Source organism: Dicentrarchus labrax, unplaced genomic scaffold (genome assembly GCF_905237075.1).
Source record: "Dicentrarchus labrax unplaced genomic scaffold, dlabrax2021, whole genome shotgun sequence".
NCBI lineage: Eukaryota > Metazoa > Chordata > Actinopteri > Moronidae > Dicentrarchus > Dicentrarchus labrax.
The window spans coordinates 7748094-7776068 of record NW_026136709.1 but is presented as its reverse complement, the minus strand read 5'-3'; the positions used below and the strand labels follow the sequence as shown (position 1 = coordinate 7776068).

The 27975-nt window shown below is 40.8% G+C and overlaps 1 protein-coding gene across 10 annotated transcripts in view; it reads right to left on the bottom strand.

Moving 5' to 3' along the window:
* The window catches only part of ntng1a (netrin g1a), a 107708-nt gene extending 90983 nt beyond the window's left edge, over positions 1-16725 (bottom strand). For 4 of the 10 annotated variants that reach the window (XM_051411150.1, XM_051411151.1, XM_051411152.1 and 1 more), the window contains exons 1-2: positions 13678-14540; positions 4040-4697 (exon numbers count right to left, since the gene is read on the bottom strand). In XM_051411150.1, the coding sequence (XP_051267110.1) occupies positions 4040-4288 (249 nt within the window). In that variant the 5' untranslated portion in view covers positions 4289-4697; positions 13678-14540. Of the gene's footprint in view, positions 1-4039; positions 4698-13677; positions 14542-16397 lie in introns of those variants that run through there. The other 6 variants (XM_051411147.1, XM_051411149.1, XM_051411155.1 and 3 more) reach the window with 4 other exon arrangements.
* Positions 16726-27975: the final 11250 nt, after the last annotated feature.

Below are 27975 nucleotides of genomic sequence, written 5' to 3'. Positions count from 1 at the left end.
TAATTGCCCCGAATCTGGAATGATCTGACTCATGATACAAACCACTATTGGCATTGCAGCAGCGTATTGGCAGCCAGAGTAGCTGGAATATCAATGATAATTGTTCTGATGTTGATTTGGAGCCACGTTACTGCCTGGGGTAAACATAAACCAATTGCAGTGAATTGGACTCTATGGTAAGCGGCAGGGGTCATATTTCACTGATGTTTGTGTGATTTGTGATGAGTACAGCAGAAAGAGGAAATGGTTATGTGGGAGTTAACCACTGCCTGTTTAATTGAAGCACTCCTATCACATTGACTGCTGGAGACATGTGGGCGACAGCGCGGCGCAAAACTCCTGCTAATTCAATAAGAAATCATCAGACTGTTGAAAGGCAGGCAATAATAATAATAATAAACTCAGTTTCAACTGTGCGTCCAGAAATAGAACGGCTCCACAGAAGCATTAAACACGGATGACCGCTGTTCATCCAGGATTCATCCACAGTCGCGGCAAAGCAAATACAAGACACACTTCAGGTTCAATGTCGATCAATCGGAGGTCACGAGGGCCACCCAGGGGAAGATCGGAGGGTGACCCCATTTTGACGGTGACCTCCCAGATATGGCATCTTACCCCCTCGACCCCCCCACCCCCAAATCCCCTTTGCCTTCAACCAACCTTGGTTGTATCACGGGTGTCAGCATTTTTCAAAAGTGCCTGAGAGATGTCGGGCTGAATAATGTGTCCTATGAATAAAACACATTAGCTACAAAACATGTTGAATTATTCACATTTCAGAGCCTCCATCCCGCCCCACGCAGTAGATATTAGTTCTTCAGTCACCGTATGCTTTGCACATAGTCCTCAGAGCCTCTGTCTCCCCCATGTTCACTCCCGCTCGCTCCTCTCTTGATCATTCGCTCACTGTCTTTGTCATCTGTATTTTGTTAATCCCTCTCTGTTCCTCTGTGCCTCCTCTCAGCTGACTTTCTGCTGATGGCGACTGTCTATTTATACTCCTCAAGTTACTACTTTCCTGGAACATCTCACTATTTATCAAAAGAGCTCTTGAAGCTGTTGAGGAGTGCATTTGTTCTGAGAGAATCTTTGATGACTTGGTAACACACGATGGCCCAAAATGGATTTATCATTTAGCGTTAATCTGAGGCGACCAGCTGAGAGTTTCAAAGTGTAAAGGACCCGGAATAAGGAGGAGGGCGGGTTGCTAATTAAATACTTGACCTAATATGCATCTCATTTTATTTTCAGCTCCACCAGGAATTTGTGATTTTTATGATTGCAATGTAATTTGCAGAATCAACAGCACCACATGAACTTCAAAGGGTAAACCAATCAACCAATCAATGCTTTTTATTGTGCTGTTTAAATATAAAACCCCTCTTATCGCACAAAACACCACTTTTAAATCATCATGATTTTATTAATGTGCAACAATGTGGAACCCGTTATCAACAAGTCGATGGTGGCAAATTTGTTCAGTAATTAAACAACCAAATGAAACAGAAAAAATCTTCATTATTTCAAAAGTCCCCTTGAAGTCTAGGGTTTTTGGTCAAAAAACAACAAAGTAAAACACCATAAGAAAATTAGTGCAATCCTTACACTTAAGTTATTTGGATTACTTCTTGAATTCACACAGCACAATAATGACTTAACCTGTTGCCAGTTCATAAACGCTTCTTTTGAAAACAAATCTATTTTTTGCAATAAGTATTACATTATATTTCTGGTTTGTTTGGAAAGAAGACAAAGAGTCTACAGGCAGGCTCCTGTGAGGCTTCACTCGAACACAGCGGCATTTTGTGCTAAACGCTAACGCTAGCCTGCTAACATACTCATAGTGACGATGATAACATGCATGTATAATGTTTACCCTGTTCACCATCTTAGTTTCGTACAATGGTTCCCAAACTTTTTCCGACTCCTAATAAAAAAGGGATTCAAGTTTAATTTTAGTGAAATAAAGGTCAGCACGATAGCATCAGCAAACTCTTATTTCCTCTAGCTATGCCCCAGTTTGAGCACTGGTTTAGTGTGTTAGAAGTATGGGAATGTCATTAGTTTTGCAGGTATTTGGTCATAAAATAGAGTGAAATTTTGACCTGATGATTGCATGGAGGAAAGGTTAAGTGATCACCAAAGATATTACAATTCATCCTGATGGCGACATGATTGTTTGTACCAAATTTCTTGGCAATCAACAGTTGTCCAGACATTTCACTGAAAAACACAAATGTCAACCAAACATGGTGCAAGAGGAAAAATGTGGATATTATCAAAGTCATAAGGATTCCTCCGCTGGAAACCATGAATGACTACACAAAATCTCTTAGCAATCCATCCAACAGCTGTAGTAATAAAGTCTGGACCAAAGTGGACTGACGAACCAACTGACAGACCGACATTGCTATCCATAAAGCGATACTGCTAGCGCAGAGTCACTGACAACCACTGTGGCTGAAGTTGATCACCAGAAAATCTGACAGACAGATAGATTAATTTCTCACAGGAAGGAAAATATGCTAAATGAAAAGCAACAGTCCCCAAGGCCAAATGTGTCACTAGATTCCCGAAATAAACATTTTAAGGGTGAAAATTACCATATACACCATTAACGAATGCTGACACTGAATATTGTTATGTTGGGCCACTGTGTTTAAGAGTTAAAGAGGCAAAGAAATGAACACTTACAGTACTGCATGGGCAAAGGTGTTGCTAAACATAAGAAAACCAAAAAAAACTTGTGTGTATTGGTGCTTAAAATAGTGCTCCACTTAAGTTTTTATACATGCTGTTGTATTTTTAGTCCACCTGTGCACTATTTCACCCAGAGATTGTTTGAATTTTTAGGCCACTCACTCATCCAACTTTGCTAAAACTACATTGACGCAACAGAAAAGCTGCGCCGGGACGCGCTGAGGGAACTGTATTTTTATGCGACTCTGATGTGTATGGGGGATGAGGTGAGTATGTGTGTTTTCATTGGTAAAGTCACATTACACAGTGTTTTTTGCAAGTAAGCAGCATCAACAGCACATCAGACAGTGTTTGCAGTGCACACCGAGAAGCAGCTCTGTGAACAGCAGAACATGACGTCAATGGGCACAAACCTCTATTTCTTCAGCCACAGAAACATATCTGAGTCACACAGGCTTTGAAAGTGTCTGTCACGGCTGCGAGGTCAGAACAAGCCGAGTAGATACACGATACACAGACACAGATAAGAAAGCTGCCTTGGTTTTTTTTTTTACTAGGCGTACAATTTTTTTTTTTTAAAGGAAGACTCCTGAGTTTTCATCAAGACTGAAGCTATCGTAATGTCACCCGTTAGTTTGTGGAGAACGATTTTGAAGCCTCGAGCTTGGCATTTTGGCCATCGCCATGACGGTAAGATGGAGCCTGTCTGAGCCAGTGAAGGTGACGTACTCATTGGTTGCGCAGTTTTGACTCGTCCGTAGCAGGAAACAATGGTGGCTCGCCTGGTCCCGAACAATCTCGTATTACAGATAAACAGTTCACTAAAATATGTTTCTGAAATGATTTTAAGTGAGAAATAGGCAACGCAGTAAAATAATATAGCGTCGTATTTGATCAGCACTGCCTAGTTTGACAGTTTAATCTGAGTTTGGTGCACTGAGCTGAACAGACTCACTGAGAATGACCTGTCAATCATAAGGTAACCACGCCCAAAAGCATACACAACTTTATCGTCTACTTTACTCTAAATTGGACCATAGTTTACTAAATGCACATCATAATGTATTGAAGAAAACGTGAAACAAGCAATCAAGACCATGAACTCATTAGGAAACTGTTTACTGAGCTCATAAATCAAGTGGGAATTCAGCTCATTCTCTATTAGAGTGAATGGTATTGATGTGTTATTGCAGCCAATGGCACTCCCCCAACTAGTCTTTACATAGAATGCAGGTTTAAGACACTTAACATCGCATTGGCTTCACTTTTCAGACCCGGAGGCTCTGTCCATTATATATACTGTCAATGGTTTTCATCACTTTTGGCATGTACTTACCAGGGCACAGTATGTCTCTGGAGGGTCTCCACAGGTGATGTTGGGGGGGTCCAGAGTAACCTTCAGGTACTGGGTCATGTCTGCTGCTTCTGGCTGGCAGGCCATGTAGTCCCAGGTCAAACCTTCGTCTGAGTAAACCTGGGACTTACACACATCGTAGTGGCCCCATGCTGCAGGGTAGTGCTGTACTGCTGCCTGGCAAACACCGGTCCACAGCGCCTGCAGCGTCAATGCAAAATGGAAACGCATGACTGGTCCTCTCTCAGCTCCTTCTTAAGGAGGTGTGTAAACAAGGGATCCCTCTTCTACTTCCACTTACTACAACTCACTCAACTGGAGTGAGGAGGCATGCCAAACTCCCCTCAGGTGGAGCGAGGGTTGGTTTAGGAGTGTCTTGTTGTTTTTCTTTACTATTTCTGTCTCTTTCAGGTTTCTGGAGTGGGGAATAACTACGAGGGATGGGGCGGTTACCAGCCCATTGAGAAGATAAGAGGAGAGGATTGAGGGAGGGAGGAGGATGGTGGTGGAGAAGGAGGAGGAAGAGGGGGGAGGCGAGTAGGAGATAGCCCTCTGACACGCTGATAGGAAGATGAGTGACAGGTCTCCTCAGCTCGCCTGGCTGTCAATCATGGTCCTCTTCCTGCGTGGCGATCTGGCACTGTGGAGAAACGAGAAACAGAAGAAGGGGAGGATGAGTATACCTCCCGTTTGGGAATAGAATTTGACAGTGAGAGAACATTATCTGGCACCATGGCATGGTCGAAAGGTGTATGTGTGAATAGTAAGTTGGGTGGGTGCTACATAGGGGTGCCATGTTGGTGTTTGTTGTCCATCAAAACACAGAAAATCAGTAAGTGAGGCCATCAGGGTAAATTGGATCCTGTTGCTTTCACACCAAACCCTCATCTCACTCAGCAGTATCAAGCCTATAGTGTTACAGCTTACCCCATCTCCTCCCCCCCCACACACACACACTGCTCACACACCTCTAACAGCAAGAGCTGGAATGACAGAGAATCAAAAGAGATTTTTAAAAAAAGATGAAGAAAAATGATTTATGCAATCATGGTCATCTAGAACCGAAGATATTTTGATTTCTAATTTCACTTGATCTGACGGTGCTGTGGGAATTATGTATGATTAATTCAATTTATACATAATGTTGTAATCTGAATGTAAATTAAAGTTTACTAATTCCATGACGAGAAAGATGACACTAAAACTGTCTGTGGAGCAGTATTACAACAACACTATTGTTTTAGCCAGCAGAAACTAATTTTCCTGTGTCCATAATATATTGGGGGGGGGGACACATACCCCAGTATATCAATACAGACATAAATACATTTTAAAAAGCTATTATGTAACTGGAAACCATGCACCAACATCCAATATAGTAATAATTAGAAAATCTAATCATAAACATAACTAAACGTAACAAATTGCCATTATTATTACTGCCTGTTAGGGTGTCGTTTACTGCAGTTCTGTGTGTGGTTTGTCCATGTGGTGTTGCCACAGTGGAAGCAGTTGCTCGACTGCTGTGAGTAGTTACGATCAATGTCAAACACCGCATAGTCCCTCTATTTTATTACTTTCCAGTGTATTAAAACAACAACTAGAATATGAGTTTTACAAAGGCAATTGCCACTGTCTATTGTGATAGTGTTAGGGAAATTATGATTTTATGAACGGTTATCGTCTTAAAATGTTACGCTAAATTCCTTCCAGCATACATTCCGTGCATTAGCTAGCGAACCAGAAGGGTCCTTCTGCAGTCTCGCTAATAGACTGATGTTCATCAAGAAATAGTTCAAACATAGAAAATCGAAAACTAAATGGCAGGAAATTAGTTTTCAATAAAAACCCTCGCCATAACCACAGCGTTTTGGGAGTAGAAAGACCATTTAGCAGTGAATAAATGTGTCAATGTCTGAAATGGTCGGGAAAAAAAAACCTACATCAGCTATATCAAATTATGAGACTTACTGTTTTAAAAAATCTAGGTTACTTAATAATAAAAGCCCGCTAACAATGTTTTATTGTTTAAATGTCTGTTCCAGCTTGTATTAATGGCCTACCATCACTCAAAAATATTATAGTGCTATCATGGAGGACTGTTGTCAGTGATCCACCAGGGACTCATGGAGGATTTTTATGACAGTGCTGTCGTCAGTGGGTAAAAGCAACTTGTAGCTGTGGAGTAATTAGTATGGTGATTTTATTTGAAATGCCATTAAGAAAAGTGTCAAACATTGGAAATAACAAATCAAAGATATTTCCCATTTACTTTAGTTAGCACCTGATTCATTGTACTTCAACTTTAACTTCGCAAAGAGTTGCCTATTTACACATCCAGCAGTTATGAAGACATTCATTTAAAGTCATGTTTCTGTCCACCTGGTGATTCAAAGTCCAATATTTACTCTCCACCAACTCCTGAGAGAAATATCTGGCTCTTTAGCTGCGAAATGCTCTACTGTGTTCACCAGCTAGTTGCCAACTCTGTTCGTCAACTGGTAGTGTACAGCCACAGTGTTTGTAGGAAACAGCTGCCTGCTTCGTCACTACAAACAACACCTCATCTGATTCACAGTTAATATGAAAATATTGATTATAGCAGCTTTAATTCACTCTTTACCACTTTTTAACACATGAAAATACCACCACAGTATTACTTAACCATAATAAATTGGCCACGCTTACTTGATATAGTCCCACTATGAAATTTAGGATAAAAACTGTATAATATATAGTAATATATGTCAACATGAATATCTGGTGACTTGTGCTGCTTTCAAGTTTCTTCACTTAAGTGGTGGAGCTGTCCATAGCAGGAGCCACTGCACTATATCACATACAGTGATTTACTTCCCAGGCTACGTGGCATCCATTTATATCTGCCAACCATTGTGGACTGTGGCCTCACTTTTCCTTTTGTCTAAAGTTTTTGTATTAAAACCTATTTAAACATAGCTCAGGGTTTTAAACATTTAACCCCGTCCCTGCTGTGCTTTTTTTCTCCTGCTGCTCCTTCTCATTGTTTCACTGTTTTTTAGGAAATGTTCTGTCTTTGTTTTGTCATTTAATAGACCTATTTGAGTATTTTAAATTGGGCCGTCTACAATGTGTGTACATCATGAAGTCGCTCTAGCCAGAAACACAACAGTGAGCCGGTTGGCTGAGCCCATGGACATAGGCATATGTGTTCAGGTATGTGTGCTTTATCCCCCTCAAATAGCAGCCTGACTGCAGGTGATTGATGGAGACCAGAGTCAGTGGTCGGAGACAGGAGGGGCAGACTGGTAGACATTTTAGTGCTGCTTAATCAGTCAGCAGAATCAGTGTGCGTGCACTGACCAATAAATACACCTTCCAGTCAATAGTGATCAGCTGGTAGCTACAGCGTATACAGTATGTTATTGACACACATTTAGCTAATTATATCAGATTTTCATTTATAATGATTACAATTAGATTAGAATAATTTAGATTAGACACTGAGAAACAGAAGTGTTAAATAAAAAAAAGAATAGTTATCAGGAAAACAAAACTAAATTGGATTATATTAACATACCACATGCAGATTACTGTAGAGATGTATTAAAGTCTTGTTTTCACGAAAAAATGTGCAGAGAAGCAGCACTCTCAGTCGAGCACAAGCTGCGACAGAATGACGAGGTGACATATGTGTAATGTGAGAGTGTGAGAAAGAGAATGTGTGAAAAATAATTTACTGTATATACATTTAACAGGCTACCTAAAGCCAGAAGATGTGTTAAAACAACTACACACCTTTCAGATGATTCACTTCATTACAGAGACAGTGATAAGATATACAGATATGGAGATTTGATGTACAGATGAAAGGTCTCTATTGGAAAACCACAATGTGAAGGCACATGTGCAACTATTTCTATATTTATAGGAATGTAGTAATATATTTATTTGCCTCTTCAAAATGTAAACTGTACCAAAGTATAGTAGATCTAGTCGCTGCATCTGTGTCAGATATTTCCACACTGCGCCATTCAGGGCCATTTCAATCTGATGGGATGCAAATCATCGTTTTAAAGAACAGCTAAGGTCTTGGAGCAAAGGCTTAGTATACAAATATGTACTATAGAAATCAGCAAATGCGCACGAAGGAAAACATCCTTTAATGCTGTTGATATAGGGAGAAGGTATTCAAAAACATGACATGTTAATTTGAAAAATATTGGAACAGCAAACAAATCTTGCAAATTGCCCCTTATGGTAGTATATGCTCTGTTTAAAGAAAAAATAATTCTAGTGCAAAATAAAGATCCATCACATCAGTAGAAATAAGCATAATCCACAAATATGGTTGGAAACTGGGATTCATTTTTGCACGATGATTGTGAACGACAATGTAAAATCCAAAAAAATACACGAGTGAGCATTGCAAGTCAGGGGACGGAGGAAGGAGAAAGAGGTTAGGTTAAGGGGAGAACGAAATGAAGCACCTTAAATGTAAAATGTAAGAATGTCAATGGGGGAGATGTCAGCAGGTGAGGAAGCAGCCAATTATCCAGAGGAACTCTTGGCACCGGGCTCCCTGTTCCCATTAAGAGACATAATATTACCGTGTTAAGGAGGAGACTAAAGAGATGGCTGGGAAGTGTCTGTGTGCGCGTGTAAAAGTGTGAGTGAGCTTCATGTGCAACCTCTGGATAAAGAGAGGTTCAAGTCATGGGTAATGAGACAACAAGTGCTGGCGAGCCTTCAATAACAAGCAACAGAGATCACAAAAGCGGGGTCATTATCACTGTGCCATCCTGGACACAGCAATCCCTTCCTCTCATTACTCCCTGCTTATAACCCTCCGTCGCCCCAAGGAGATGAGGTGAGGGAGAGAAAAGGAGAGCAGATGGAAGAAGTGTGGATGTGCATTTTAAGTGAGAAAAAGGTTTATTTTAGGGCAGGTCGCTTCCTCCAGCCATCGATCAAGGTCTGAGGACATCAGAGGAGGCATGCTCACAGGAAGTCTGAAATTCTTCCATGTACAGGAATATATATTGCGCAGTAGGCACAGAGCGAGGAACACTTGCAGTAGCAGTGGGAGGTCGCTGAGTGTGAAGGAGGAGGTGGCTGCCAGAAAAATTATTTCTATTGTATTAAATTTTGAAAATAAAATGTTTTTTATGAATAGAAATTCTTACACTGTACATGAATATAGTCTCAACATATTCATCTAGCACCTTTCATCAATGACATTACTGCAGTTTTACCAAAAAATAAATATATGTGAAAAAGTCAGATTTGAAAAATAGAGATTTAAAAGTGTTAAACCTATAAAAATAACCTTTAATATATATATATATATATATACTCTGCTTTAAATACAATTTGTGATGATATGTTTTTATTCTACAAAAATGTTCAATTACTTTTTAAAAATCTGTTAAAAAATCTTAAAATGACATCTATGCTTTCTCCCTCTTTTAAAATGCAGTCTCTGAATATGCTAATATTTCTTAATTGCAAAAGTTTAACTACAGGACACAAGACTAAATTAACTACTGATCTCATTGTGCCTTCATTGGAGGCATCAAGTTTACACATGACGCTTGCATAAGCTGTGCCACGATTGGCTTCCGCGTTGGTTGTGATGTCACAAAATCACACTCGTACATACACGTGTTGAACTGAGATTTAAGGTGAGCACGGAGAAACGTTCCCCCTCCAGCCGACGAATGTGAAAACAAACTCTGCACACATGTATCATCCTGCACAGTGAAGGCCAAACATCCATGGGAAGTAACAATAGGCAAAACACATTTTTGAGTGGAGGGGGACTTTAAAAGAATCTGAAAAAAAGATGAAAAAAGCAGAAATAAAAAAATGAAATATAAAACAAAGAGGGAAATAAATTTATTTTTTAAATGCACTTACAAAAGGATGATGCATGTGCTTATTAAACAATAAAAATAAAGTAAAATTATCTTTATTATTATTTTTATAAAATATTGCCAGTCTCGTGGTCATCTAAATCATTTTTTCCACTCTTCAAAGAATATTGAAGAAACTGGATGTCTGTATGTTCTTCTGCTTAAAAATGATCAGATAAAAAAAAAGCCACATAAATACTCGCAAAACGGGTTAAAAATATCAGCCACTGGCAGCTCAGATATAGCAACATGGGCGTTCATATACAATACTAGTAAACCACATACAGTAGACCAGCTTGTGAAGCGTGCACTCACAGCCTGCTCCAAACGACAGGGGACTGTAGGTACCAACCTGCCAGCGCTGGAGACGGCAAGCTCGGTTTTATATTTAAACACATGAATCTTTCACAAGGCCCGGCCGACCCAGGAGAGGGTTTGTTTGGCTGGCGAGTTCATCACACCCACCCAAACAGCCACCCATGTACCCAACCACTCGCCTGTCTCTGGGGCTGAGAAACAGCCCTTGGTGTCCGCTTCCCTTTCGTCCCCGGGGCCGCTCGAGCATTACTGAGTGTTCCTCCAAATCACAAGGGAAATGTTACATGCATGTCCCCGGAGCCGCTCTTTACTACTAGCGGGAGTCACTTGTAAATCATGCATTTCATCAAATATACAAATGAAGGAGAACATCCTTCACATTATAATCTCAGGTGTACGTGGCATCCAGGGTAATTCACTTCTTATTCAAACTAGATTTGGAACTATATCAGAGGCATCTTAAGCAAACTGTAAAATCACAGCTTTATATTTCCTATTGGCAAATAAACACTCCATTTGTAGACTCTGACCCACAGGATTTTTTTCCAGCTTCTGTCCCCAACCACTTCCTCTCCCATCCATCCACTTTTCAATGTTTGCCCATATTGATCATTTTCTTTTGTTGACCAGTGGTTTGTGTGGGTTCAGCATTTCCTCCTGCTGCTAGCTGTGTGGTGCCAACATTCTCAGCTGCTCCATGCTGCATTTCCAGTCGTTCCCTGATCAAAAACCCAGGACACGCTACAGAGAATTGTCAGGTCATAATCGCTCACGGATCTCCTACGGTGGCCCACAGGGGGCAGTACCTACACACCTGCCTGACTAATTGTCCCAAAATTTTAAAAATGTCCACTTTAGCTCTAAAGGGTGTGCTCAGCCCAGAGTAAGGTGGAATAATTACAAGGTTACCACTGATGTCCGAGCTATTTCCCCCCCCTTTCATTTTTAATTTCACGCATTTTATGCACTTTCAAGGGCAATTTCTGCCCCTGCTTCTGTCCTGTCTATACCTACTTTCATCTTTTCTGGCTCTACCTGTTTCATATTCCCCACCAGTGCCTTACTAAAAGAGAAACAAGAGCGCAGGAGAGAGAAGGGCAGAAAGACAGGAGGGCAGACAGTCAGAAACAGATGAAAGATAGATAAAGATAGAAGCTGGCCTGGCTTCAGAAAAAAAAAGCCTCCTGCCTGCTCTCTGTGCTTCACTCACCAGATTTCTCTGCCTGCCTTTCCAGAATCCGTAATCTTGCCTGTTAACAACCTGCCAATAGAGCCTCTGTCCTCATGAATAAACATATGGAGAGTGGAGCATGGCCCCGCAAACATGACAGCCAGCGTTACTGTGGAACAGCGAGCACGCCTATAACGCTTCCCTGGGGCTTGCCTCTGAGTCAGCCCATCACTTAGCGCTCTTTTCCACTTCTTAAAACGTTGCCGCCTTCAATCGGCAGACTTATGATCTTTTAATAATGACGACAGGTAGCAAAAGGGTGGCGTGCTGACAGCTGGTTAAGTGACTGTGTTGGGGATGGGTGGTCTCAGAAGGAATCAAAGCTGTGGCTCTGCACTAGGGTTAGACAAATAGTTTGCCTGTTACACTTTGGCAAAACTGGGATTGTAGTGAGACTTGTTTTCCACCTCAGATATGATAAATTATTACCTGGGTGTGAAACCTGCATGCAATAGCCCAACAATTTGATCCATAACAAGTGTCTTAGCCTAAGAGAATTTCATCCGTTAAGAGTTTCTGATGTTTGAGAGGCTTTTTCCACCCTCACAAGAAACTGAAAAATGAAAAACAAAGATTCAGGAGACTCACTGAAAAGGCTATATTAGTGCTGGCTATCAAAAAGCCATGGTTGAACCCTGCTGAAGTAATCATTCCTTTAACAGGACGCGGCTGCAGCCTCTTCTCAAATCCAGCATGTGCTGGAGCCACACAGGTCAGGCCTCTGAAGGCAAGCAAGTCCCTGCTGAACTGCTGAAGACGTGCTTCACTTTCCTCCACCAGCTGCATTTGCCACAATTCTCTATCACTCCCTCTGTCTCTTCTAACTTCATCCACCCCCCCATCCCTACCTCCCCCCTGCCCTGGGCTGCTGAAGCTGCTCACATGCACTCTGTGTGTGCGAGAGCAGCACTTTTGACAGGGTGACTGTAGTGAGGCTGCCCCAAGTCGAGCTGAACACCCTCGGGCGTCAGTTACTCCAGCGCCACATACACAGCAGTGTGCGGGGCACCCAATGAGACATTGAGACAGGATCACGCCTCCACCAACACTCCCTCCCTCCCTCCCTCCCTATGCCTCTCCTCGCCACCAAGCATGCTTCTCTTTGCGACACAGGAACACCTTATGCATTATTAAAGACACTTTTCCTAAAAGGCTGCTAGCACATTATTCTGCAACCACAGTGACATGTCTGGATACTCAAAATGTCCACTTTAGCTCTAAAGAATGTGTTCGCCCAGGTAGTTCTCAAATGCCGGAAATATAAGCAGGAATAGAAAAACAGTTTAAAGCGACAGCTGCAAAAAACCACACAGAAAATACGTCTCATTATTACCTGTCATTAATTCACTGGATGAGTGAAACTGACTCATAATAAACACAATTACTAGCCCATAAAATTAAATATTGACTGTGACTAGGAGTTGCGACCTGAACTCTACACAGAACATAGTCTTAGCCCTGAACCCTGGGGAAATCATGTTTTATAATAATAGTTATCAGCAAAAAAATTATTGTCAGCTATTATCCAATACAAGGCCATGGTAAAATCATGTGGGTCTTGCACATTATGACTATAAATAATAGCATAGCTAAAGAGCATGCCTGCCAGAGTACTGTGTACAAAATATGAGCCGTAAGTCAAACTGACTGGGCTGTAAAGCATAACAGGGCATTAGAATCAAACAGGCTTGAATGAAATGAGAAGCTAATGCATGTGTACACAGTATGTACCAAAACAAAGCTAACTGTAATAGGCTGCTCATATAATGACGTATCAAAGGTAGGCCAATTGGCTGCCACCCGACTCCAATGTAATTATGCGTGATAGACAGGCAGCGATGAGGTAATAAGCTCCACAAGGGGGCGCCTCTGAAAATGACCTGAAGGAATGGCGTTAAGTTTTGGATGCGTTCAAGGTCGCCTCATTTGTAAATATTAAACTGTCTTCCGTTGTGGCTCAGAGAGTCTGAAAAGTTGTTTATGCGGTTCGGAAAGAATAAGAGCCGAAACTCCGCGCACCCCCCCCCCCCCTCCCTCCTTACCCAGTCATTATAGCAGATGAATGCAGCCAAGTAACTTCCAACGATATAACAGCCAGCTACTTTCACGCAGCAGCGTAGAGCACCAACGCTTCAACGCACAGAAAGTAAAGTTTACAAGCAAAAGGAAGAACTTACATTTCTTGAATGCCCCTCTCCAACGGGAGGTACTCCCTGTCCCCTCGCTCTTTAACGCCGTTCAACAAGTTCAGAGCAGCAGAGTGAACATGAATGAAGAATGAAGCTCTTTAAGACGCGCTCCTTAACGGGAATGTGATGAGTACGCACGTCAGTCTCTGAGGAATCGCTGTGCGCACCATCTCTCACTTTAGTTTTGGCGACCGAGGTTGGTTGGGGTTTGGGGGGGTGGGGGGAGAAAACGATCAAGAGGAGGATTTTCCTGCCACTTCAAAACAAATGACTGATCACCGTCCTGAGGGCTCGGTCAGCACCGCGCCTGGTGGAAACGGGAGGATTTCTGAGCAGGAGCCCCGGTGCCAAAGTGTCCATCATCCTCTCCCCAAGTGTCATTCCATCACGGCGTCAATCTGAGGCACAGTGATGTCCGCAGAAAAGAAAACCCCCCACTACTGCAAAAGAAACTTTGACCCTCTGGCGTGCGTCCCTCCTGTGTGTTTTCGCCCTGTTTATAATTCCTTCATTTCCAAAGACTCCTGCGTGCGGATCTCTGCGCGGATCTCGTCCCCCCACTGTCTCTCCTCTCTCTCTCTCTCTCTCTCTCTCTCTCTCTCTCTCTCTCTCTCTCTCTCTCTCCCCCCCCTTCTCCCTGGCTCTGAATAGGTTTCAGCCACTCAACAGGGACATGAATCACACCAATTAGACTCGGCGGCTGAGAATATCCACCCGCATCAACGCATCTTCTCCTGGACGTTTCCCCGGCACGGCGCAGCATCCACCGCCCAGACGGAGATGACGGGGAAGATAATGCGCTCCGAGGCTCTATTAGATGAGACGCACACTCAGCTTGTTTCCCCCCACGCACACCTATGGTTTCGCTCCCCCACCCCTCCAGCCTGTCTCCACCTCGCCTTCAATCCCCCCCCACCCACCCACCCACATCCATACACACACACACACACACACACACACACACACACACGCACGCACACACAGCATCCTCTTTCGGGACCCGTTAGAAACTCAGGAGGGAGGAGGATCGCCTGCAGTTGAACCTCATCTGGTGGAGTTCACCCGAGTCGCCTGATCGCGTTAAATTATCCAACAAATGCGGGCGTTAATGGTCTCAAAGGAATGCTTGCATCCGGGTAAAATAGAGGAAGGAAATATCAGAGTCCCACTTTATTACTGGACAGCTAACCAACAATTAAAAAAAAATAAGATATTTGAGTAAAAGTGTTAATGCATTAGTGTTTCTGTTCACACAGATGCCCAAAAATGAAATGCGATATTCTAGTGCCTAATTCCATGAATTGCTAATCGTTAAGTGAAGCTGAGAAACTACTTAAATTATTTGTAGGCTATCAATTCAGAATGGTGCGTAATTGTTCCAAAAAGTGATTTAACTCTATTGTGTTAATACAAAAGGAGCGTGCACTGGGTTTAGGGTAGTCTTACTATCCTTGCCTCGTCCAATAAGTCGTTTTAACTCCAAATAGTTGTAAATTACTCCTATTACTTCTAATAGGAAGAAGGCGCCACTCCAGCTCGAAGGTTAAGGTGCCGTTTAAAAAGCGTTCAACTGACCGCGGATAATGGGCAATAAATGAGTAAATATAGGAGAATGGAGTCTCGCACTTATTATAATTTAACATCAGAACTCTGTGTTTAAAATCCGTGTTTTTTCAGGATAAACTGGATGACTGACTTGAGGCGACGTGGCTTAAAATCATTTCTGCTTCATCTGTACCCTGCAATGAAACTGCTAACGAGCGCATAGTACATTTTATCAAGCCCGGGGAGCGCGCAGTCTTCTCACACCTTAATTGATTCGCACAAAGGGTGAGAGGAGGGAGAGAGGGGGGGTGTTAGATGCAGTCGGGTCATGACACTTGCCGCACAGGTTAACCCCGCAGCAGGCTGACAAGTGTGCCGATGCTCACAGTCTGTCTGCAGCCTCTATAGGCCCAGACAGGCCCTGAGCAACCCCGCACATATCACTCTAACCTGTGTTGGTACTTCTAACATTTAATGGAATAAGAAAGAAAGAAAGAAAGAAAGAAAGAAAGAAAGCCAGACCTTATAGAAAATGTGCGCGCAAAGTCTTCTTTTTCCCAGACAAAGGTGGCTTGACAAGATGAGATAAAGGTAAAATATGAATGGTTTTCGAGCGTGAGAGGTTTTTTTAATCGATGTCAGGGATCATGTGTGTTATTATCTGCACAGAGCATGACTGCTCGGTTTCAACAGACTTAGATGTGGAAATTCAGTGCTCATGTCTCCTCGGTTCTGTGCGCCCACAGCCCGTCCGTGTGTCCTTTATAGCCTCACATATACAGGTGAGTTGAGCACAGAATTGTAAGAACAAAAGCAGTTTAGTCTAAGAAACAAGACAGCGCTTTCCCTTGCAGTTTCTACAGAGCACAATATTCAAGCTACTCGTGGTTTCTTTTTTTGGTTATCGCACCAGACGTGTCGACTCTGTTGATGAGAACATTTCAAAGCATGGAAAAGGCAAGGTAGTGAAGGAAAGCAGGCAAAGATAAGCTTGAAAAATAGCACATGTTCTCAAAATAGTCGGCTTACTTTCTCTAATCACGACGCACAATTTTGGCCACCCACTCGGTGCGCGTCGTAGCGAAGCTTCAAAAGTTTACGCGCCCGGGCATTCGCTTGGAGATTAATGAAATCTAAAGAAATTGGCAGTCTGAGGCTCTCACCTTGGTCTTCAATGCTTCATACCGTCGAGGACAACCAGTCATGTCGCCTGTTGCAGCCAAATAAATCCGCTTTAAAACGGGACATCTTAACCCGGCGCAGGAACGGGAGAGTCGCCGTGTAGAAGCGACCAGCTTGTCTCCGCCGCTCCCGGGGAATGGAGGAGAGCTCCCGGTACACCAGCGCAACGTCACTTAGAGCCGGACACACAGGTGGTGACTACAGGAGAAAATCCTCCAAGCCAAATGTAACGATAAAAAAAATAAAAAAAAGTTGATTAAAATAAGGCAGCTGATAAAAATAAGAATCCAAGTGGCTGCTTAGAAAGAGCCTCGGAGACAGCAGAGTGACCAGACTCGTTGCTCGGACACAATGAGGCGGTGAGCTTTTGACAGCTGACTTTCACCTCAAGTTTATTTCTCTGCTGAAGCCTGTGAGCCGCAACTGAGCGCAGCCATGAACAGAAACACACTGCTGCAAATAGCCTGTTTTATCAGTTGTAGGGTTATGGATTTATTAGTTTCTTTCTTAAATGTTGACCACTGACACACTTTACTGTGACATGTCACTGAGATCCAAGCCAAATGTGATCATCAGCTGCAGGAATTTGTGGGAACAATTCAGGATTGCTTTATTGCATGAAGGGAAATTGCTTTATTGCGAAAAAACCAATGGGAAAGAAGTGGTGGTGAAATGACTTCCAGATTGTGTAAAACCACCTCCCTGAGACACAGAAAGCACAGAGGGTTAATGGTACATTTTGAGCAGCTGCTGCCAGATATAGGCTGCCACTCTCCTCAATCATGGTCGTTTAGAGTCAATATTCAAAGGTAATAACATAGCAATGTTTAAAACTGCGCTTTTGAAAGTTACATGAAGAAACTGCTGACTTTTATCAATGTCCATCTGCAACAAAGGAGCTGGAACATTGGCAGATTTCAGTGTACTGTAGCCTGTAATGGACTAAACATTACCACAATGGAGGGTTTAAGCCAGGGAATCAGTGGAGGAATCCAACAGAAACATGCAGTGAAGAGGTAATGTAGCTGATAGTCTTTGCAACTGGCTTTTTTTAAAATAGAAAATATGCCAGATGTCTCATTTGTCCCTTATTTTGAGCAGTTACAGCAAAAATGAGCCAGTAAGTAAGTTTTGAAAGCTAGAAATCTCAATATCAAGCCAACATAAGTTGAATCACTGGTATTGACAGATATAAAGTACAGGGATATGGTCATTATGGTGTATGGGCCAGTTCAGATCTTAGTTAGCTCATCTTTAACGTTATTTGTGACAGAGTGGAAAGGTTAAGGATATAGTGCCGACTATCTCAGCTGTAGAGACAACTCTTCACGCAGCTGCCTCTCTCCTTCTCTCTCCTCTGTGAGCCCAAGGGCAGCTTGCCTGACATGAACCTCTTTTTCTATTTCACTCAGCTACAAGAAAGAGGAGTGCACAGTGGAAAGATACCAAGGAGCACATTTAATTCCCACTTATTGACTCAATACAATGACACCGTATAATATGTTCACTCACAATACATTTCTGAAGCCCGTCTGCAGACTGTTAAGCTTAAGCTTTCTGTCTTTCCTTCAAGGCCTTAAAAACACTAAGCCCATGCACACTGGGTTTGCACAGGGACTCTGTAAATGAAGCCTGGCACCATTTAAAGGCTTCACCAGTAGGTATCCTGTGTATATTAATGTGTTATAGTCAGACTGTGTCACACTAGATGTGCTAGAGGTCAGTGAGGAGATTGTGTTTGAATGTGGAGGATTATTATTATTCACAGATACACACACACACACACACACACACACACACACACACACACACACACCTAGACACGTGTCTTCAAATCCATCAGTGGGTTCAATAGATGGCTCTTTACTTGAGAGACCAATAATCACGTGGCCCTATGTTCCGATAGCCCACCTCCACCCTTGTTGTGTGTTGTTAAGTTTCTCTTTTTTTCATTCTTGTCATATTGCATGATGGTTATTAGAAAATTGATGGGTAAAGCTGCCTTTGCACATCCCTGTCTGGCGGACGCCAGGCACAGAGGTATTGGATTTTTACGCCTGTTCAATGGAGGGTAATGTTGCCTTCATCCGGAGGAGTGTGTTTGTTGGTAGAGGGGGCGGAGGGAGAAAAAGGGAAGGGGGCAGGTTATTCATAAAGAAATATTGTATTTAAGCTTGTGCTCGATACACTTTTATGTGGTAAAATACAGCTGTGTCATCAACCTAAATCTGAGAGTGCACCGGGGCTGAGACAGACAAATGCAAAGGCAAATCTGCAGAACAGACAGTAGTGGAAGAAGTATGCTTTACTAGAGTAAAAGTATAAATACAACAATGTAGAAATACTCTATTACTCTACTCTATTACAAAATGTGAGTATAAAGTGGAAACTGTACTTAAAGTATTATAGAGTATTATTACTGATACATATAAATGAGCAATATTATAATATTTACTATGAGAAGAAGTATTTACACAAATAAAAAATATACTGTAATATAATATGTCTGGTTGTATTAGACCATTGGAAGAAATCAGATCAGACAGTGAGACTCTGATCTGGTTATTGTATCTATATATGGTTTCTTAGTGTAATCTCAGTGAAAGCTTCACTACATTGTGATATATATATATATATATATATATATATATAGTATATATATACATATATATATAGCCTACATATATATATAGCCTACATATATATATATATATATATATATATATATATATATATATATATATATACAGCCTACAGATATATATATACATATATATATATATATATCAGTATCATGATATACACTATTAGTGAAATAATATCTTATCCATATGGTGCTCCTGATTGATGAATGTGTAAGAAGCAGTTTAACGTTACAGCTGGTCAAATTAAAACTAACTGGAACTAATTTATATGTTATAAAGTAGTTAAATCTATTAAATGTTGTATGTCAAATCTTAATCTACAAAATAACTAGTAACTTAAAGATCTCGTCCAGACATGTATTAAGACATACAGTATGTACAAATAGTCTGCCTGGAACAATAATGTATGTCTGATGTTTTTTTCTGCAAAAGAAAATCTATACTTTCCATATTAAAATCCTTTAAAAAGCATCTACTCCTTCATTACAAATTCAAGAATCTATGAATATGGAAAGTTTGATTATTTATAAACTTTTTCTGCTGGACCCAATATGTCTCCTACTTCACTGTAAAGTCCATTCTCAGTGTATGTGTACTGGTGGATTCAAGTATCATACTGTATAAGTTGCATACTGGACCAGGGTTGACTTGCAAACTAATTGTGATGTCACAAATCACGCTCAGAGGCCACGTCCCTTAGAGTCAGATTTTCAGTGAACACAGAGAAGATGTTCCACTTTCAGCAGATGAATGTTAAAACTCTGCAAATACATCATTCTGCTCAGTGGAGATCAAACATCACACTGTAGGAACAAGAAGAAAAACAGCATGCAGTGGGTGCAAAATAAACATAGTGGAGTAAAACTTATGATATTTACCCTTGAAATGTCGAAGTATAAAGTAACATAGAATGGAAATACTCATGTAAAGAACCTCAAAATTGTGCTCAAGTACTTAAGTAAATGTATCTAGTTATATTCCATCACTGGTGACCGCTAACTTGGGAAAACACAGTAGGACTGCAACTGACGATTATTTTCTATTGCCAGTCAGTCTGTCAACCATTTTCATTACTTGTTTGGTCCACAAAACGTTAGAAAATGATGAAAAGATGAAATGTTTATCACTATTTCCCAGAGAAAATATTCACATTTGAGAAGCTGAAATCAGTGATTTTGTTCTTTAAAAATGCCTTAAAAGAATTAATTGATTGTCAAAGTAATTGGCTATAAATGTAATAGTTGACAAATCATTGCAGCTCTTAAATACATCAGCTGGTACGAACCTCTTATATGCAATAATGGTGGTCGGTAAAAATAAAACTGCTAAATAATTACTGTTTAAGTCACAAAAACATTAAAGAGTTTTTTTTCCCCTTCAGTCTTGTGTAGATTTAGTGACCTTTTCCTGAGGTTTCTTCCATTTTCTCTCTGTTAAAAGAGAGAGTTTTTCTTCTGAATCGAGGCTCTAGGGACAGAGGGTGTTGTTTAATGTTGTACAGATTGTAAAGCTCCCTTACCAAATTGTGATTTGTGATATTGAGCTACATAAAAAAAGTCTGACTTGACTTGAGGTCACCTTTTTTCTTTTTTACACGTGGAGACAAATGACAGGGATGTGTTTTCTTTGCACAGACTTCTACGTAACTTTGACTTTGTAAGCTTTTGATTTCCTGCTTGCATGATATGGACAAGGTGAATCAAGATGGTGGCTTCAGAGTTGCTATCCTTACTTCTTCCATAAACTGCCTGACAATGCAAAGCATCCTAACTTCTCCTGGGAGGTGAGACACTTAGTGAGACTCAGGACAAATACAGGGTTCACATTGCAATATGGGATGCCTTCGAAGGACTGAATCAGGTCAGTCTCAGCACCTTTATGCACCTGCTCCATTTGGACTTTGTGTCAAAGGTTTATCACGCTTCTTTCAGCCTGGCAATAACCCTCCGCTCCAATCTGCCGCCTGCAGACCTCTGCCGCTTATCCAATCCTGCATGGTGTCCTAAACCCATAACCCAACTCACCCACATTCAAATATCATATTAAGTTATAAAACAATACCTGAGAAGAATTACATAGAGGCATAATCCAAAAAGTGCATGATTGAAAAAGGATTAGTGGGAAGGAGGGGGTGGGGGGAGGATGTGGCCACACAGTTTGGTGGATTTGTACTTTGCTCACAGGCTGAGAGCCGTCTGCCTCGGGCTGATTGTGAATCAGGGCCATCGCGTTCAGATTTACGTGCCCCTGCGAGTGATTTGGGATTTACTTTCTTAACAGGCGCCGTCCAGATCTGTCCTTGTTGTACGGTGTGTGTCCGTCCATGAAGTCACGCCTCAGTGCTTTCAGCATCTGTGATAGGCAGTGGGTTTTTTTTTTTTTTTTGCAGCAGCAGCAGCTCATGGCTAGAATAAATACTGCTTCTCATTTAAATAAGTGTGCTGTTTTATTGCTGTTGAGGAAAAAATATAGGAACATACAGAGGGACAGAGTTATTTTGGGGGTTAGCAGTAGGCACATGGGTCAGTTCCTGCTGTTAACGATAATGATGAAAAATGGTCTGGCCTGCTGGACCCCAGAGAAATGAAGTCCACACCTCTCTGGGGGTTGGCCCACAAAATTAGCTTTTGTCAATACCATGTTCCCAAATTGTCCTCACAGGATGTGCTGACAGAAATATTGGTTACTGTAAGCGACTGTGGGAATTGAATCCTATTGGCTTATTCAGGGTGTCATTAGCATACAAGGATGAATGAGCGGCCACCATCAGATACTGCGTGCCGCCGGACTCCAGTCAGGTTTCAGCAGCGATCGAAAATGAGCTCCGTAGAAACACGCTCACTGATTTCCCCCCAGTTTTTATCTGATGAGTTTAGGATTTATACTGTATGACCAATAGAGAGTTTTGATATGCATGTTAATCCGGTCACTAAAATCATCAACAGAAACCAATTACTGCAGGAATTTCAGTGGGCTTCCAACACAACTGACAATTATCTCAAATCAAACCAAATTACATTATGGAGATTTTTCCTATTTCAGTTTTAGAATACATAATTCATAACTTTTGTCACAGAAGGCACTATTTGATTTTAGCAAGGTGACAGCGAGGTGTTGAATGTGGGTGAAATACCCTGAGATCCATTACTTTTCAAACTGGGTAACATGCATATACAATGAATGAACTGGTTTTCCGTTACAGTCGAGTTGTTACCGTGTTAGAGTGACATCAGTGCAGTTATTTTTAAATGGAGTGCAGTAGGCATTTACAGATTATTATTCTAATTTTCAGTGCACTACAGCAGGAGCCTTGTAAACAGAGCTGGATGGCTGTGGTCAACACAGACGCGAGGAGCTGGCCGTTGTGTTCCCATCATTCCAGAGCTAGACAACTCAAGGACAAACCCCCATCATCGCTGTCATTTAGAAACCACATAACTTCACCTGGTGTCTTTGGTTGACTTGTAACTTGAGGTTTACATTGTCACATAGGTCTGCAGTGAGTTTCTTGCAGTCTATTACAAACTCTATTCTCAAATACAAAGAAAAGCTTGTTCTCTCTTCTTCATTCCTGCTATGACTAAATGCACCTGCCCAGTGTCTAAAGATGCACCACTTCGCCGTGGTTATAGTGTACACCCTTGTCTTTGTATGCTCACTGTGTGTGTGTAGATCTTTCCAGAGGTTTACTTTCATATATGAATCTCTCTTTGGGCTGGTTGCTCCTTACCTCTGTACACACAGACATGAAAAAACTAATATGGCCTGGGCGCTCACAGTGTTCTACAGGTGTCAGCTCCCTGAGTAAGGATGGGCTAAAAACTTTTGAAATGCATTGTCTCTATGTTGTATGTATTTATTGTTGTAACAATGTTTTACTGCTGTCCTTAAAGAAAAGTGTTAAGAGCTAAACATTTTTCTGTAAAAAAAACATCTGAATTCATCGTCGGTACACTTGATATGTCTACCATAGAGGAGGATTGGGACAAAGACTTTGGTCAGGATGTAGATCAAGAAGATTATGATCATCATGCACTGAAAGGAGATTTTAACAGAGGGGAAACAGTCTATTACAAGAGGTGTAAGAAAGATGATGCTGTCATCTAGTTTTGTTGTGATAAGACCAAAACTGAACTTCGGGCATAATCCAAAGTGCTCAGCATCAAAGCAATCATATCATGATATTCTCTGGCAGGAACTGGAGGAATTCTAGCAACAGAGGAAACAATAAATTAAAACTGCAGCAGAAAGCCAAAGGCCTCAGACTGGGTGTTCCAACAAGACCTCGGGTGTAAAGGCTGGCCAAACCAACACTGGAGCGGCTACAGAACGAGGATGTGGAGGTCTTTGAGTGAGCCAGCTGAAACACAGACTTGAATCTCACAGGAACATTTGCGCTATCATTTAAAGTAGTTTGTAGATGTTTTCAATCCAACAACTATACAAGAATGGGGGGAAAACCCAGCAGTTCTAAGTGGAATATTGCCAAATATTACCAGGAATTTTAACAAAATTGTGTAAATCACAATATATTTTCACTTCATCTTATGTACTGAGCACACTGATTGAGCTTTACTCTTTCAGACAGTACAGTGGTAGAAACCTGACAGGCCTTCTTAGAGGTGTTGAATTGGAAGTATCTGAAGATCAACACAACATAATTTATTATACTAGAACACATCACTTTATTCCTACCCACCAATCCTGACTTTCAGTGACAAAAAGTTGAAATACAGGTTTTAAAGACAGCTGCATATTGTGGTTCCAGTTCACCAAGCCCTGGACTCTGCTGTGTCTCAGTCTCGTTCACCGGTCCCGCACTAAGCAATGAGTCTTGAAATCGGTTAGATTAAGCACATTGTCTATTGATTTGCTCCTAAATTGCTGTGCAATACAAGACAAATAATCCCATTTCAAGTTTCAACACTTGTTACTAATGGTTTCCAAATCATTTTAGGCAGGAATGGATCACAATTAGTTTAGCATTTAGCAGCCAAGAGTGGCCATGCATGCAGTAGTGTGATTCTGGGTTTAACAGTGGCTGCCTGCACTGCATTTGACATTTCCATTCTCTGGACACCTTCCTTTGTTCTGCCTGCAGGGCTTTTGCTTTTTTTTTTTTTTTTTCCCAGGCACCTGTAGAGGCTAAGGAGAGATTCAGCCACTGTGCGTGCACATTAGGCCAGCTGCAAGTGTAGAATTCAATTTGAGTGAAAAGTGTATGAATTTATTTCTGTCTTTCTCAGACACAAAAGTGCTTCTTGGGCAATAAAAACTCACTGAAGTACCAACTCACACTGTATACCCTGTTCACAAAAGAGCAATGACGCCGGAAAAGAAACCCTGTTTGACATTTGACAACAAGCAGAAGTGGTCTGCCTGACTGGTTTGACTTATGAAAAAAAGACTGAACATGTATCACATACTGTAATGGCTTTGACTGCATCAACATCTATGTGACACTCTGGATTTGAACATGATTTTAGATTTTCTTTAATTAAAGTGTCAAAAAAACCAGAAGCCAATTGGGAGCCAATACATGACCAATGGTCTGAAATAAATGGCAAAAGGTGGGTTATCCCCATGTCAAATGATTCATTTTCCCATCTACTGTTCTCTTAAGTATTACTCAACTCATACTGTGATCTTACACCAACCTCAGATTTGAAATCTGACATCAAAATCACTTGTTAGTAAAGACAAAAACTGCTCTAAAGGCTGAAGTGATTACTGTTAGTTACATAAAGAGCAATAAGTAACTACATTTCCAGGTTGCGGGCTCCATATGGTGCTTCATGTACACTAAAGCTCACAGAAACTGTTGTCGTCAGCGTGCTGTGACAGGAGAGGCTTCATGGAGGACTACTTTCTTCAAGTTTCTACAGTTACACTGATCACACGCGTCATGAGTTTGATTGCTGTGCTGTTTTGTTTGCAGCTGCTGTTACTTTACACTTCAGATTTGATACAAAGCTGAGTTTTTTTCTTCAATAGGCCATGAATGTTGAGGCAGCGAGGACTGATTTCTCCATAAAACTTTGACAGCATGTCTCGGTGTTTTAGTTTCAATTCTTTGCTTTGCTTTCACATTTCAATATGGAATATGGAATCTCACACAAAGCTCACCATCGTACACAGATGTAGGAGTTGGCATTTCTGCTTCCTTAATGGAGTTAAACTGCCAAAGTTTATACATTAAGTAAAAAAAGAGGGTCAAAAAAACCCATTGAAGGTAGCTTAAGGCCGGTTTTACACTTCAGATTGTTTCAAGAGGCTTTGATTTGGGGTTTTATTAACTTTAGCTGTTTTTTCCCTGTTCATTATGACCAAAACTAGCATAGTTAATCAGTTTGTTCTATATAATTTTAAAAAGGGAGCAGGCAGTGTAAGAATCTGCTTTCTGCTGATTCAGTCTTTGGATGTGTGTGCTTATTTTTTTTTACTCTTCATAGGCAGGAGAGTGTTGCAATATAGTTCAGCCAAGTGGAAACCAGAGGCTAGATGTTTGCAGTTGCAAAATGTGATTCAGCCATTATTCACTCTTTCCAAAACTGACAATGCACTTGATTTGTAGACACTATAGCTTGTGATTAATTTCCAACGTGTTCATTAGAGAGCGGGTTCACATTTGTACTGACGACACTGAAACAAATGAACACCATATTTCAAATGATGATGGGGTGTGAAAGATAAATTATCACCTAACATTTTCAGGAATCCATGTTCATTTATTAACTGCTGTATAACTAGAATGCAGAAAAAGATGCTTTATGCTGTGAGACTCACAACTTATGGTTTGAACTCAATGCACACTGATAGACTTCATCAGTCCACAGTGTCTACTTCAGTTACATAAAGGTTTAATCAACACATTGTTCTTGGTCTGACTTTTAAGTAACATCATATTTCACAGGAAAAGTTAAACATTTAAATTGTCATATAGGCGTATATTATATTTATATTTTGTTTAAATTCAGTTGTTATGGTGGGAATTCTTACTTAAACATCCACATATCCATCATGTGTATTTGTATTAATGCCACTTGAAAACAGTTCAGGGACCATTTCACTCAGGACAGTAATTTAATATGAATGTCTGAACCTGCAGATTCTTTGTGAAAAGTAATGGATGTATGAATAAAGCTGTACAAAAATAAATATGGACAATATTGGATTTTTGCTGATATCTGATATTTTCCAAATCTTTCTGGCTGACTGCCGATACCGATATATGCACGGATTTTATTCCACCTAATTGCAGAGAACATCAAGTCTCTCCTGTTGTGGAATGAACAAGAATACTCTGAAGGTGATGGACCACTGGCAGAAATAAAACAATGCTTTTCAGAATGTACGCATTCACTGAGCAAAATAGGAGAACTACTGCTGACTAGTGCTAGTGGTTTTTCTTTGTTCTTCAAAAAACTGTTGTGTTTATCAAAATAATGCTTTTTAAAGAGGAAATACATTTTGTAGAGTTAAACACCGCAGACATACTTGTGTGCACATCCTTAAAGTACCATCTTATCAGCTTGTCATATTGGCAGAAATATTATTTAAGGGCGGATACCAATATTTCATTTTAAGGCCATAAGTGGTCGATACCAATTATGTGCGATATTATCATGATTCCTAAAAATAACTGTCGTAATGTAAACACATGCTCAGGTTTCTTGCTTCTGTGTTTTCAGTCAGAACTCTATGAAACTGTCAAACAAATTTGTTCAAAAACAGCAGCTGTCAGTTCACCAAACTTTCCACCAAATCCAAACCCACTTTATTATGTACATTGATTTTAAAGTAGTTTACAAAGTGAACTTGCTTAATAAATGATACATTATTAAGTGTAGCCATCAAACTATGAACTTTGAAAAAAAGATTTATCCTTGATTGTTGCTGATGATTAAAAACTCCATACAGCTAAGTCCTAAATGGCCAGGGAGGAAATACGCTGTGGTACAAACAATGTAGCCGTTGCTGTTTTGCAGAAAGCTGCAACAGAATTACAACTTTGGATTAAGTCAGTTGTTTCTGGCGACACATGACAGCGTGTGCTAGTTTAAACCCAAAAATAATGAGCCAATTTAGTGTGCTAATAAAAACTGAAAACACAGCCTCCTGCCTGACTACAGCTAGTCCAAGTCAATATATTGGTCTAATCCTCATCTGAATGCAGCATTTTGATCAGATTCCACCCAATATGCATGATTAAATTCATTACAATATCAGATGTCTGCAGCATGGCGTTGAATTTATTCAACAATTTGTAAAAACCTCCAATTAAACCTGCCTCACAGAGCTACACAACCACCTGAAACTAGCCATCAGTAGGGAGAGTGAGAGTTTCTTGTGAGGGTCGAATACTGTTTTAAGTGCTTTTCCGCACCAACATTTAAAAACAACTGTTAAAGCCTCAACACTAGAGAGGAAATAATTAGTCCAATAAAACCACAGACTATTGTTTCAGGGACCTCGGATTCAAAAATAATTCGGTGATTCCAGCACCTGGACTGTAAGGGTCTTTGGTTGTCTGTACTGGTACATTAATGAGTAAGTAAGTCTAATATTAGTAATAGCAAATGAAAAATCTTTGAATTTTGAACAGCTGGATGGTCAAAACAAGATATGACATGAAGATATCCTGATATTCTGTGGGCGTATAAAGCCTCTCAAAGCCCACCGGGTCGCTCGCTTTAGTGAGTTCTAAGCTGCTGAGATCGCCTACACAAATATGTTTTAACCTTTTGTCCATATGGACGTTCTGCACATCGTTAGATCACTGAGATTCTCCACAATTAAACCGTTGTGTTCATTTTACAGAAACCATGAGCACCAAGTATCAAATGTTAAAATTAATGATTCCTAATTGATGCGTTATTCAATATCCTAATTTTTACATCAGTAATATTCACAC